This window comes from Echeneis naucrates, chromosome 19 (assembly GCF_900963305.1).
Source record: "Echeneis naucrates chromosome 19, fEcheNa1.1, whole genome shotgun sequence".
In the NCBI taxonomy this organism is placed as follows: domain Eukaryota; kingdom Metazoa; phylum Chordata; class Actinopteri; order Carangiformes; family Echeneidae; genus Echeneis; species Echeneis naucrates.
This window is the reverse complement of record NC_042529.1, coordinates 1,267,656-1,281,207: the sequence shown is the minus strand read 5'-3', so window position 1 is coordinate 1,281,207 and position 13,552 is coordinate 1,267,656. Positions and strand designations below refer to the sequence as shown.

Genomic DNA, 13,552 nt, shown 5'->3' with positions numbered 1-13,552 from the left:
ACCGTCCTGTTATCTCATTGTGTGATTCATGATGACACTCTGCCTTCTGCCTGCAGGCAGAGCTTTTTCTAAATGTTGCATATTTATGCCGTAATTAGCCCCCTATTGAAATTCATATGGTGTGATATACAGTAGCTGGTGGTTTGTGGGAAGATGTGAGGTGGAGGCTGAACCGGATTTACGGTTCTCCGCCTAATGATGCAGATCTGGATGAAATAAAAGTCCAACTGGTCGTCCTAAAGTCAAACTGAACTCGCTGCCATGTTGAAAGATTAGAGCTGAAATCATGTTAACGTCTCAGATGACGCTCGTCTGTTTGTTTGGTGAATGAGACATCTTCAAGTCACTCGTGAAAATATTCTCAAGCCTTTAGATGATGGAACTCAATCACATCCCTATCAGGTCCAGAGTCAGGGACCTTCAGTGTGAGCTGAAGAGAGCTACTTCAAAAAGCCCCATCACGTTTGCATCAATCTTCAGGCTGAGAGTGAATAATGGAAACGCTCAGCGCCGGTCAGAGGCGTCACGTGTTAACATCTCTGAATACTACTGTTACTACTAATAAGCACTGTAATTATTAATCTGTGCTCAAGGACTGTAAACTGTGAGAGCAGTGTTTAGTGGCGCTCCCTCCGGAGGGAAGGCACACTGCGTTCTGAGTGCGGGTGATTGTGGGGTGAGATGTGTGAGCCAACCGCCGGCTCGCTGTGATCCGGAATCCGGCGCCACGCCTGCCGGCAACAGTTTTGGAGAGATTTATATATTTATTTATTTATTTTAGCATTCAGCACAGGCAGACCTTGTTCCAAATATAGCCAGCTCGGCGTTCCGCGTTCTGATCTTGTTTGCTTTTTATTTTAATTTTCGAGTGCCCCGGAGAGCTGGATATTCTAATTTGTGGATGGAGCAGCAGTGTTTCTGCGCTCGCTCCTGCTACAGTGCCTTCCTTCGTAATTAATGGTCTCTGATGAGCTGGGAATTGATGGCTGAGAGAGAGAGAGAGAGGGAGGGAGGGAGGGAGGGAGGAGAGGCAGAGCCCTTCCATCAGCTGGAACATGGAGTATGATTGAGAGTATGAAAAACTGATTACATGAATAAATCCATCAGTGGAAGGACGGAGAAGTTCAACCAGCAGCTGAAAAATGAAAAAGATATTAAATGTGATGTTTTCAGAGAATATTTAGCATTTACGCTTCATTAGTGCTGAATATTTCTAAAGCCAAAAGGTGTTTTATAGCAGGTGAATCGGTTGATGAATCATCTCAGCGAATCCAGATGAACTTGGAGCAGCTGTGTTTCAACGCAGGACTTCCTGTTTGTCCTGAAACGTCACGCAGGAAGAATTGAGTGACACTCGGACCGGTACGAGTGATTAGACTTCAACCCGATGAAACCATAAAACTAACAAACGGCCTGTGTCAGGCTCCGGCCAGCAGCGGCCAAGGTTGTACAACCAAAACGCACACAGTCGCACACTTACAGCCGTGTAATGAGAAATGTTGGGACGTGGCCTTGAGCAGCCGTTTGGAACGCCTCCCAACTGCTGAAATATGGCCTCGGCGGCTGGGTCCTCCGTTCCCCCCACAACTATAATAAACACCAAATAATGAATCATGTGAATAGTCCGGCTTCCAGCGTCGGAATATTACTCCCTCTTGTTTTGTCCAGACTGTAAAAGTGCCCACATGCACGCCAACGAAGCTGAAATGGAAGAAATCTGCCCCCCGGCGACAAAGGGCCACGTTAAAGATTCAACAATGTGAGTTAAGAAAGAAAATTAAAGGACAATTCATCAGGCAGAGCTGGGGTAACAGAGGCGGGGCAGCAGGGCATTTAACCCACACCAGGACCAATAATGACGTGGTTCCGGGAAAAGAAGGCACAGAGCTGCAGCTGCTTTCAGGGCGAAGGTCAGACGTGAAAGAGTTAACGAAAATCAACCCATAAATCCACAACAGCGTGTTTATTTTAGATCTGAGCTGTATCTTACGGCTCTGGGAGGGCCTGAAGAGTCCGATTCTAATTCTCAGTTTCATTATCCAGGCTGTGAGTGTTTCTCTGTGGACTGAGGCCTTTGATAGTGTCACTGCATATACATAAAGCCGAGACCTGATTTTAGAATCAAAGACCACATGGAGGTCTACCTTCAGACCAGATGGACCTTTAAAGGTTATCTGGAGCCGGATAAACGCTTTAAAGACGAGACGTGACCTTTTGAAGAAGACAAATTCAGAAGTAATTGAATTAGATACACGTTCAATTAGACAAGCTGATATTTCATGTTAATGATTGAATCCGTCATCAATAAAAGAATATCTGTGTTGAAAAAGGGGAAATGCGTCACGAATCCCTCGGTGAGACGTGATGTGGTGCTGTGATGCTGCTGGTTGAACTGGTCAGTAAAATGTCCGATCCTGGATGAGTGAAGTGAAGGTACAGGAGCAGGCGTTACAGATCCTGATAGCCATTTGTACAACATTGCAGGGGTTTGCTCAAAGCTTCACATAAATTATAGTGACATGGCCGTCTCTCTCCCAGCTCTCAGTTCCCTTTCTCCTTTATGACACTTTTTCTTCCCGCCATGGATACACCCTGTTGTTTGAGTTGGTCACAGATGTACCAGCTCTTGTTGGTAGATCTGTGTCTTCCTGAATCCTGGACAGGCAGCTGATGATGTGGACCGAACAGAAACTAACAATTAATCAGTCAGTCGGTGTTCATAGTCAAATTCAGTTTTTTGCATTTAGTTTTTAGTTTAAATGACGCTCATGACATTTTGTTGGAAGGTGCAGTAGCAGCTCCACACATTTATTTTTTATCTCTATCTGTCTGCCTGTCATTATTTGGATATTTTAAATTCAGGGAGCGTTCTCTCTCTCCTTTAACGTCCCCCTCCAGGTTTATTTCTGTCATTTGTTTCATTTTCAGCGGATGCAGATCCATAAAAGTCAAGTTGTGGTCTCTCATGCGAACGACACACTTGAACTGCAGCTGCTCACCTGCACCGAGCCGACTTTGCTCTGAGCGTCGGCGGTCACCAGAGGGCACTGAACGCCTCGTTTCCATCTCTGCCTCAGCTCTTTGACTGGAAGTTACTCGTGTGTGATTTTCGTGGTTCCCAGGACAGTTGCTGTTGTTGGATTAGACAGATGTTGCAGTTGTTGTCACGGGGGGGAGATGCCAGAGGTGTGTTTATGTTTTTATGTTGTGTTCTCATGTTTGTGTCTGTGTGTTTAGGAGCAACAAGAGACAGGGAAGTGTGGTTCTTCTGTGTGTGTGTTGCTTCAGGACACAGTTTTGTGGTTCATCACATTAACACTCTTGCTGCTCACTTGACAGATTTAAAGGTCAAAACTTTAAATATTGTTGACACGACACACATTGTGTGTTTTGTGTGCGTTCCAAAGAGCAGTTTAAATCACAACTCTTGACGCCACCCATCAGTTTGTGAGCTGCTGTTCCAAAGCCTCCGATCTGTCACTTCTCCTTCGGCCATCTTGTTTTTTAATACCAGCTATCTGCTCTGTTTCCCTCTAAATGGAGCATCATGTTGTATGTCAGACTGAGACCAGAAACTCATCAGGAAAATGTTTAGGATGTTTGGCTTTGTCCATCCAGTTTTTTATTCACCACATATCTCACATCTTGACTTTTACCCACATACACTTCTTCGTATCAGTAGAATATGAAAATGAACCGGCAGAGACTGACGATGTGAGCCATCCGTCACCACGAACGTTTGTTTCCTCGACTTTTATATTAAACTTGTGCCAGATTGTTACGAGCAGGAAATATTTCCATCACCACCGTGAGCTCCCACATCTGAGAATTTATAGTCGTCTGTCAGGAAACGTTCCTCTGTCGGCCTGACATCCAGCGAACATCACTGTCACGTCGAATGAATCGTGAAAATGATTGTGTCTTCCAATAACTGTTGCTGCTGCTGTAAAAAAAAAAAAAAAAACGGAATAATTTGTTAGTTCCTAATTTTTCAGTTTTTCTTTGTTGTTGTGATCTGTCGACATCTTTCTACTTTTGTTGTTCTGCGTCCCTGATTTCTTCTCTGCAGTGTTTCATTAAGTGTGTCAGCCAATCAGAAGAGAGGATAGTAGAATTCTGATTGGCCGATTTTATGCAGAAAAGCATATAGAGATGTTAAAGATGTGAACATCTACCTTTAAAAATAGATTTGGTTGGCTGTTTGTTGTCGAAACAATCCGGCCTTCAGGTTCACTTCGTCACGTTTCTCCACCTCAGTTGATATTTTTCTTTGACACAAACTCAGCTCAGGTCCTGACCTTATGGCATCTGCATTGTTTTACTTGACTTGTTGACCAAGTTGGGGATAAAATTCTGGAATGTCGATTATTCCAGAAAGTCCTGCTGAACGTTTGGTATTAGATGTTGTCTAATGTGAGTCCTTCAGTCATCATGACAGCAGAGGCACTGATAGTTATGTCACTGTTAACGCCTTCACTTTCTCCTCCTCCGAAGGTCGAGAGAAGAGAAAGGGTCCCATGATCTCTGCCGGTGATGCCGAGTTCCCGCGGGATTACCACACCCTGGCTGGTGGCGGCACCGCCCGTGGGGCCCGGCGGTTCCCCGACAACACCAACGGGGGGTTCACGTCGTCCTCGCTGGACCGCCGCCACAACGCCGTGGCCGCCAAGAGCCTGGAGGCCCTGAACAGCATACACAAGGCGGACATCGAGCGGCAGCGTGACGCCCTCATGGACCTCCAGAAGACCAAGTACTCCAACAGCCCTGGCAGCCTGTCGCAGGGCGCCGCCGCCGGACGACAGGTAACTGCTAATAACACGCCTAATGAGCTGTCAGCTAAGAACAAAAAGTCCTTAAAGGTTCCCCTCGGTACCTGCAGGGTTATTACTGGACACTAAAATCCTCATTAGTCCTGCACACCAAGAAACACACTTAATTCAGTTCTGTGAAAATAGATGGAGGTTTTATTATCCTGCTGTTTCCTTGAATCTTCCCGAGGACCCGCCAACATGCAGCAGGACTCAGCTGAGCCACAAACCGTTTACCTTTCTGTACGTGACGATGCAGCTCCGAGAACTTCACCACGACGACAGCTATCATCAGAAGGACAGCGTTGGTTTGATGATAAAAGATCTTCGGACTGATGCTGTTTGTTCTGATTTTATGGAGATGTTTTCAAACACATGAAGGTAAAAAGTAAAAAGATGTTTATCACAAATAAAATTAGCGAGCAAAGACTGAGAGTTTGAAGTAGAAAGACAGATGCTGAGCCGGACTTGGACCGATATTCAATAATATCAAATATAATGTTTTGTGTCATATATTGTACATCATGAAAGGTGGCAGAATATTCAAAAACAGAATAATTTCGTATATATAGTTTTGAACAGCAGCATGTAGAATGATGATATTTCTAATAAGAAAAATTTAATATAATAGTTATTCTTACACAGTGCTTTTTACTGTCGTAACAACAAAGTAACAAGAAAAAAAAAAAAATTGAATGAAAATATGAAAAACAACACAAAATATTAAAAATGTTATAAAATACATATCTTTTTCAAAAATAGTTTTTAGTGTTGTGAAAATATGTTAGATTGAATAACAAAAAAAATGTAGGCAGAATAATATCAAGTTTTACCCCCCCCCCCCCAAAAAAAAAGAAAAATAATGTGAAGTACTACAGTAAATTGTCTGCTCATACTTTGAATTTCACATTGAAAGAACTAAACAAACTCCAGAGTCTGTTTGTTAACCGACTTAGGAATGGATGATTAATGGCGGTCTGTGATTTCGGTGCTGCTGCGCTGCGTCTCGGTGGAACACATATTCCCAGATTATCCACGTGTGTGTGTTGGGATGCAGATCCAGAGGAGAGTGCAGCCTCGGGGGAGGTGGGAGCTCGCTGAGTGCTTTCTCCGTTTCCACGCAAACATTTTCTCTCTGGGAGATAATAGCGGCACATCGGTGGGCTCGGAAAAACCCACACAGGCGCATTATGTGGCGAGATGTCTCCGGGGCATTTTCGTGACCGGCTCTCAACGCTGGGGCAGCAATGGGCACTTTTTCGTGGTAATTATTGGAGAGAGTGAGCGATAGAATATGTGAAGGAAATGTCAGAATGAAAAATATATGATATTAAACTCTCCCCTCCGGCTCTGACACCCGTCCGTCAGTCGACATCTGGAGGGAGGAGACGGACCACCTTGTGTTTTTAGGCTCCATTTGAACAGTTGGTCATGAATTCGGGTTAAGTGTTCCGTCGAAGAAACGAACGACCAACAAAACATCTGTCACATCATTTTTCCTGCTTTACTTTTCCGCTGCAGTCTTTTTCTCTTGTTGCTGTTGAAGTTCTTAAAGTCTCGTCTGCGTTTTTATGAATTCACTGATTGTGTTGCAGCTCTGCCTCCATTTTGACCAATCATATTCTGGCAGAGCTGAAGTGACTCTGTGACATCATAGTTTGGTCCTGATTCAGAGCCTCATCCTTCAGAGGCGGGGCAAATAGGCGAAGGCTCCTCCCTCCCCTGGGAGACCAAAGATCCAATTGGTGGATCCTTCATCAAAAGGTCCTTCTGTCTCTGGTCCTCCTGTCTCTGGTCCTCCTGTCTCTGGTCCTCCTGTCTCTGGTCCTTCTATCTCTGGTCCTCCTGTCTCTGGTCCTTCTATCTCTGGTCCTCCTGTCTCTGGTCCTTCTATCTCTGGTCCTCCTGTCTCTGTTCTTTCTGTCTCTGGTCCTCCTGTCTCTGGTCCTCCTGTCTCTGGTCCTCCTGTCTCTGTTCTTTCTGTCTCTGGTCCTCCTGTCTCTGGTCCTCCTGTCTCTGATCCTTCTGTCTCTGGTCCTCCTGTCTCTGGTCCTCCCGTCTCTGTTCTTTCTGTCTCTGGTCCTCCTGTCTCTGATCCTTCTGTCTCTGGTCCTCCTGTCTCTGGTCCTCCCGTCTCTGGTCCTCCCGTCTCTGTTCTTTCTGTCTCTGGTCCTCCTGTCTCTGATCCTTCTGTCTCTGGTCCTCCTGTCTCTGGTCCTCCTGTCTCTGGTCCTCCCGTCTCTGGTCCTTCTGTCTCTGTTCTTTCTGTCTCTGGTCCTCCTGTCTCTGATCCTCCTGTCTCTGGTCCTCCTGTCTCTGGTCCTTCAGTCTCTGGTCCTCCTGCCTCTGTTCTTTCTGTCTCTGTTCTTTCTGTCTCTGGTCCTCCTGTCTCTGGTCCTCCTGTCTCTGTTCTTTCTGTCTCTGGTCCTCCTGTCTCTGTTCTTTCTGTCTCTGGTCCTCCCGTCTCTGTTCTGTCTGTCTCTGATCCTCCTGTCTCTGGTCCTCCTGTCTCTGGTCCTCCTGTCTCTGTTCTTTCTGTCTCTGGTCCTCCTGTCTCTGATCCTTCTGTCTCTGGTCCTCCTGTCTCTGTTCTTTCTGTCTCTGTTCTTTCTGTCTCTGGTCCTCCTGTCTCTGTTCTTTCTGTCTCTGGTCCTTCTGTCTCTGGTCCTCCTGTCTCTGTTCTTTCTGTCTCTGATCCTTCTGTCTCTGGTCCTCCTGTCTCTGTTCTTTCTGTCTCTGGTCCTCCTGTCTCTGATCCTTCTGTCTCTGGTCCTCCTGTCTCTGGTCCTCCCGTCTCTGGTCCTCCTGTCTCTGTTCTTTCTGTCTCTGGTCCTCCTGTCTCTGGTCCTTCTGTCTCTGATCCTCCTGTCTCTGATCCTCCTGTCTCTGGTCCTCCTGTCTCTGTTCTTTCTGTCTCTGGTCCTCCTGTCTCTGGTCCTCCTGTCTCTGGTCCTCCTGTCTCTGGTCCTTCTGTCTCTGTTCTTTCTGTCTCTGGTCCTCCTGTCTCTGGTCCTTCTGTCTCTGATCCTCCTGTCTCTGATCCTCCTGTCTCTGGTCCTCCTGTCTCTGTTCTTTCTGTCTCTGGTCCTCCTGTCTCTGTTCTTTCTGTCTCTGGTCCTTCTGTCTCTGGTCCTCCTGTCTCTGGTCCTCCCGTCTCTGGTCCTCCTGTCTCTGATCCTCCTGTCTCTGGTCCTTCTGTCTCTGTTCTTTCTGTCTCTGGTCCTTCTGTCTCTGTTCTTTCTGTCTCTGGTCCTCCTGTCTCTGTTCTTTCTGTCTCTGGTCCTCCTGTCTCTGGTCCTCCTGTCTCTGTTCTTTCTGTCTCTGGTCCTCCTGTCTCTGTTCTTTCTGTCTCTGGTCCTTCTGTCTCTGTTCTTTCTGTCTCTGGTCCTCCTGTCTCTGTTCTTTCTGTCTCTGGTCCTCCTGTCTCTGGTCCTCCTGTCTCTGGTCCTTCTGTCTCTGGTCCTCCTGTCTCTGTTCTTTCTGTCTCTGGTCCTCCTGTCTGTGGTCCTTCTGTCTCTGGTCCTTCTGTCTCTGTTCTTTCTGTCTCTGATCCTTCTGTCTCTGGTCCTCCTGTCTCTGGACTTGTCTCCCCCCCCCCATTCTGTCCATCATGTCCCCTGTCTCGCCCGTCCAGCTCCTCCCTCCTCTCCACCCACTCTTTGCTCTTCATGGTCTGTGTCTATTTACCCGAACCAGCCCATCCGTCTCCTGACGAGAAGGTGGACTGAGCCGAGGAGGAGGAAACAGGTGGAGTCTGCTGTCGTCATGGCAACCCACTGCCTCCCCATATATGGCAACCCAGTGATATCATATGTTTGGCAATGCCTGAGCTTTGGAAGGAGGCACAGGCTGTTCTGAGTGAGAGAGACGGAGCGACGGGAGAGACAGTGAAGGAAGGAGAGAGGATTTCTTTTTTTTATCGTTTACAGCAGGGATGAGGGGCGAGAGAGACTGACACACAGAAGGAGAGGGAGGGAGAGAGCGAGAGAGAGCAAGGAGGAGGGGCAGGAAGGGATGCTATCTGCCTCTTAGGCGTTACTACGGGTACAAGCGAAGAGGGGACGCTGGCGGATCTTCGGGGCGCGGGAAAGACAGAGCTGCAGTGAAAATACATTTTAGGAAGAAGAATCATGGAGAGGGGGGAGGAGGAAGAGGGAGGCGTGTGGAGCGGGAGGATGCAGCAGGCGGTCGTCGTGCTCTTTAAGTAGCCACGGTAACTCTCTCCAACCGCCGTCCTTCCATCCTCAGCTGAGGCGTTCAGGCATCCCTCCGTAAAGCTGCCATGACTGTGACGCTGCTGCTGCTGCTGCTGCTGCTGCTGCTGCTGCTGCATGACTGATGACGGAGTGGAGTGATGTAAAGTACAGGAGAGAGAGAGTGTGTGCGTGTGTGTGCGTGTATGCATGTGCGTTTGTTGTGTGTACAAGTCCAGAGAGTTCGAGCTGATGATGAGGTCAAAACTGATCCTCTCCTCCTCTGATTAATCTAAGTGTGTGTGTGTGTGTGTGTGTGTGTGTGTGTAGGGGAGGGTCCACCTGTGTCAGACAGGTGTTGTCCAGGTGTGTTTGTGCTGCCGCAGTCGTGTGTGTGAACATTTGTGAATCATGATTTCAGGTTTTGAGCAGAAGCGTAAACACAAGTGTGTTTCGGTGTGCGTGTGAGTGCAAATGTGTTGTTGTGTGTTTGGAGAGGAAGGAAGGGGTGAGGTGGCGATATGGGGGGTTCAAAGATGGCTACTTGGCATGCAGGTCAGACGTGTTTTCTCGTCTCTCTGGACTCGTCCCTCTGAGCTCGTCCTCCTCGGCACATATGTGCGCTTCGGGATTCCAGCTCGAGTGATTGAGAAATATTGCAGGCACTGATCACTGAGTCACGGCGCATAGGGGGCCTGTTTGTGTGAGATGGGACAAGCTTTATGTTCCAAAAACGGTCTGCTTGTTGGTGCATTAAATTATCTGTGGAGTGACTTGGCGGTAATTCTCGTCATTCCAATTTAAGGTGAATAAACGGTGGGAGCAGGTGATTACACAGCGCACGGCTCCGTGTGAACGCCAAGACGCCAAGGATTATGACACAACAATCAGCCGTTTGTTTCTGTTTTGATCATTTCTGACGAGAACCTGCGAGGACGGTGACAATGTTGACGCCCACTTCGCAGCTCTTCTCCGGTAATCAGGAAGCCGCCACGTGGAAGGAAGTGCTCCAAAGTTCAAACCCCGAAGGCGGTCCTCCACAGCGTCAGCATTTTTCAGCAAGAAAAGAAGAAAAAGCAAAAGATGAGCATTTATTTATCATGAATGAGATAATCAGAAATCAAAACTGAAAATAAAAAAAGAATGCCATGGAACAATATTTAGGCTTGCTGTATCATCAGGTACTTTAAGACAATCTTCAATAGGATGTTAGTGACATAAAATCAATACTGTCAGCTACTGGCCAAGTCTCAGCTTCAGTTTGACTAGATTTATGTTCAAATACAGAGAATTGAGTTTGAGATGTGGACCTGCCGACACAGCGTGTTTTTTTTTTTTTTTGTCATGCTGAGCACTAAAGAGCTCACATGTAGCTCAGAGTTGGTCGAATGTTCAAACCTGCTGATGACCTCCAACACAGAGAGAAGTTCAGGATCATTCATCACGTCCAGCTGAGGAAGGAGTCCGTCAGCTGAAGACAGAGACCGGAGAGGATCTCCAGGGAAGTCCAGCAGAGTCTGATCTGTCCAATTATTTCTGAAAACCTAAACTTCTCTCCGCTAAAATGTCCGGATCTCCCTCACAGCCGCTTCAGTTCTGACGTAAACCTGCTCAAACTGGGACTTTAATGTCAGATCTATTATTTATAGATCCCCTCGAAAGAAGCTCGGGGCCTGAAGAACAAAAAAATATTTAACTGACCAAATACTTACGGCCTGAACTAGTTATAGTTTATATAAATGAAACAGTTCAGATAAAATGTGAAGACGACAAAGTCCTCGTTTGGTTGAATCAACAGATATTTACACTGTGGATCAGTTTGTTTGGTAAGAAAGATCATCAGGAGGCTCAGAGAGTTGGGGATAAAGATCTTAAGGTGGTTTTGTGTCTCTGTGGAAACTCATTGTGTTGTTTTGTCTTTTTGATGGTCGCTCTGTTGTGTCTATGTGTTCTGGCCCTAACTTGGGTCCTTAATTTGTCCGAACTATCCCAGAAGTCGTTGGGCAGGTAAATGAAAACAAACACAACAGAGAGAGAGAATTAGACTTTTAAATGTTCACGGGAAAACCAGGGGCCATAAAACACAAAGGCTTATCCCCAAAACAGCTGGACGTCCACAGGGTGCAAGGTGATGGGAGTCCAGGATCTGGTCCCTGGACTGGGACACAACGGCAGACTGCATGTGGCTGTCAAGTCCAAAAAAGGAAATTTTAAGGACCGAAATCCTAAAAAATACAGGTTTTGGGCTGCTTTGACTTTCTCGGTTTGATTGAAGGCATCTTAGACATTGTGCTGTGTTGGTCAGCGGGCTTGGACAGAGCTCGTTGTCTCTTCTGTCCGGCCCGCTCCGCTCCACGTTAAACATCAAGTGAGACCCATTTTCAAAAGTGGCAACCAAGATTTTGTGAGCGGGGCGAGAAAATCCAGGCAGTTCCCAGAACAGCTGCTCAAACATGAATTAAGTTCCACCTACACCTTCGTTAAATTATTAAGAGGATTTGTGTTTTCAGAAGCTCTCAAAGCGTCTGTGATAGAATTCATTCTCACAGACGACATGAAGACACCTGCGCTCTGAATTTAAAATTTAAAGTCTCATGTACGCTCTCACTTTGGCTGAAATAGACGTAAATAGTTTGTTGTGCCTGATCTGAATGTGTTCAGAGCAGCAGCTGTCTGAAAGGCTCAAGCGGTCTAAAGGTCCAGTTGTGTTTATTTGTGGTCTTTGTGCTTCGTTTGTGTCTGTTTTTAGCTTCACTCTGAAACGGATGAAACATGTTTTCTCTTGATGACGTCATATTTGTCTGATTGCTGCTGAGTCCAACTCTGGCTGAGCTCAGCGGTTGATGGACGATGATAGACAGAGGCAGACATCTCGGCTCGGAGAAGAGCAGTCAGATCCAGACGCTGATTGATTGATTGAAGGCTTTTGGGGTCAGTGCTGCCTCGTTTTAAGAGGACCTGACTGTTATCTGATGGACGGGCTTGTTGCTGCTCAGTCCTTTTTCTGAGACCTTCTACAACATCAGAATTTACTTCGAGGGCCGGAACGAGACGATCACAGCTGCCTCGTTATTCGAGCTTCTCTCAGCTGCTGTTTCTGCCACATACAGTGAACGGTCATCGACTGACTAAATCAGAGGAGAGACGGATGTTCAATAAATATGACTTTAGTGTAGTTTACTAAACTAAAACTATCATCTCTTACTCTGCAAAGCTGCCAGATCAAATAATGATGTTTGACCTGATATTTTATCTGAAATTAATATCAAAAACATTCAGATGACTCACTATGACGTTTTGTATTCAGACTCAAACTCAAAAATGTCCAATATGTGAATATTTTTAAGTCCAAGTGCTGTAGTATAAAAAAACCCTTCCATGAAAATATATTTAGAGGTTCATTGACATTGAAAAGGAAATCCGCGCCCTGTGAAGGCCGCTCAAGTGCAGCCGCCTCTCTGCCTCTTTCACTTCAGGACTTTGTGTTTGGATCCGTGTTCTGATTCAACACGTTCACTTTATGGGACCAGGACCTCGCCTGAACCTGGAAGCGTCCGCAGCAGCTTCTTTCCGGGGAAAATGTTCAGTGCATGAAGGCTGTCACGGGCTTTGCTCTCCGATCGTTTAGCTGCCTCCCGCCATCAGTAATCGATGGTCAGCAGCGTTTAGAACATCTGACTCCCAGGTAAACAGCGACCTCCACGGTTCTTGGGGTTCAGTTTGATCCATCATTGACCTGAAACTTGGCCTCCTGGGAGATGAAGTGACGATGCATCTTTTTAATCCAGTGTTGGTGCGCTGCTTTAATCCGACCGCTGGGTCCTCGCCAGACAACGCGTGGGGATGAATTTAAGGAGCCTACATCAGTGTGTGTGTGTGTGTGTGTGTGTGTGTGTGTGTGAAGTCACTGTAAATATTTGGTTAATAATTAATTCATTGCTAAGAGGCAATTAAAGTCCTGTTCTGGTGACAGTGAAGGACAGCACGAGTTAATCTGGCCATCGTCGCCGGAATTATCTCGTCATTTTCTCTCCAGCTCTTGTTTGTTTAGGATGAGACGGTTTGTGGTCGTATCAAACTAAACCGGTGAGACGTCATCAGTCTCTCTGAGGTTGGTTGACCTTCTGTACACGAGAAAATGTCTCACACTGGATCCTGTTTTTCCTCCTTTCACCCCCCGTCCCTTTTCTGTCTCCTTTGCTCTTTGTTTTTCTCCCCCTTTCCCCTCCTGCTCTTAGCAACAGCCAAACTACTGGAGCTTCAAGGTCAGTGCCAATATTGTGTTTGTGTTTGGGTGTAAATCTGTGTCTCTGTGTGGATTTGTCTCTAATAGGATCACTCTCCATTGTCTCTTTGCATGCCTGCCTGCTTCTTCGCCATCACCGCTCTGTGTTGGTCACATTCTGCCGCACACTTTTGTGTTGAACTTTTTGTTTGTACATCTCCAAGCAGAGCTGACTGCTGACTTTGCTCCGGCATGATGGTTTTCTGACGGACTCTGATGGTCCTGGATTTGTGTCTTCTTTGTTTAAAGATAAACAGGCCAAGTGG

At 46.5% G+C, this 13,552-nt stretch overlaps 1 protein-coding gene across 1 annotated transcript in view; it reads left to right on the top strand.

Annotated features, from left to right (window-relative positions):
- srcin1b (SRC kinase signaling inhibitor 1b) overlaps window positions 1–13,552 on the top strand; it is a 57,769-nt gene that overhangs the window by 20,645 nt on the left and 23,572 nt on the right. Inside the window, exons 4-5 of the mRNA XM_029528349.1 lie at window positions 4,495–4,802; window positions 13,240–13,266. Of these exons, the coding sequence (XP_029384209.1) occupies window positions 4,495–4,802; window positions 13,240–13,266 (335 nt within the window). The remainder of the gene's footprint in view (window positions 1–4,494; window positions 4,803–13,239; window positions 13,267–13,552) is intronic.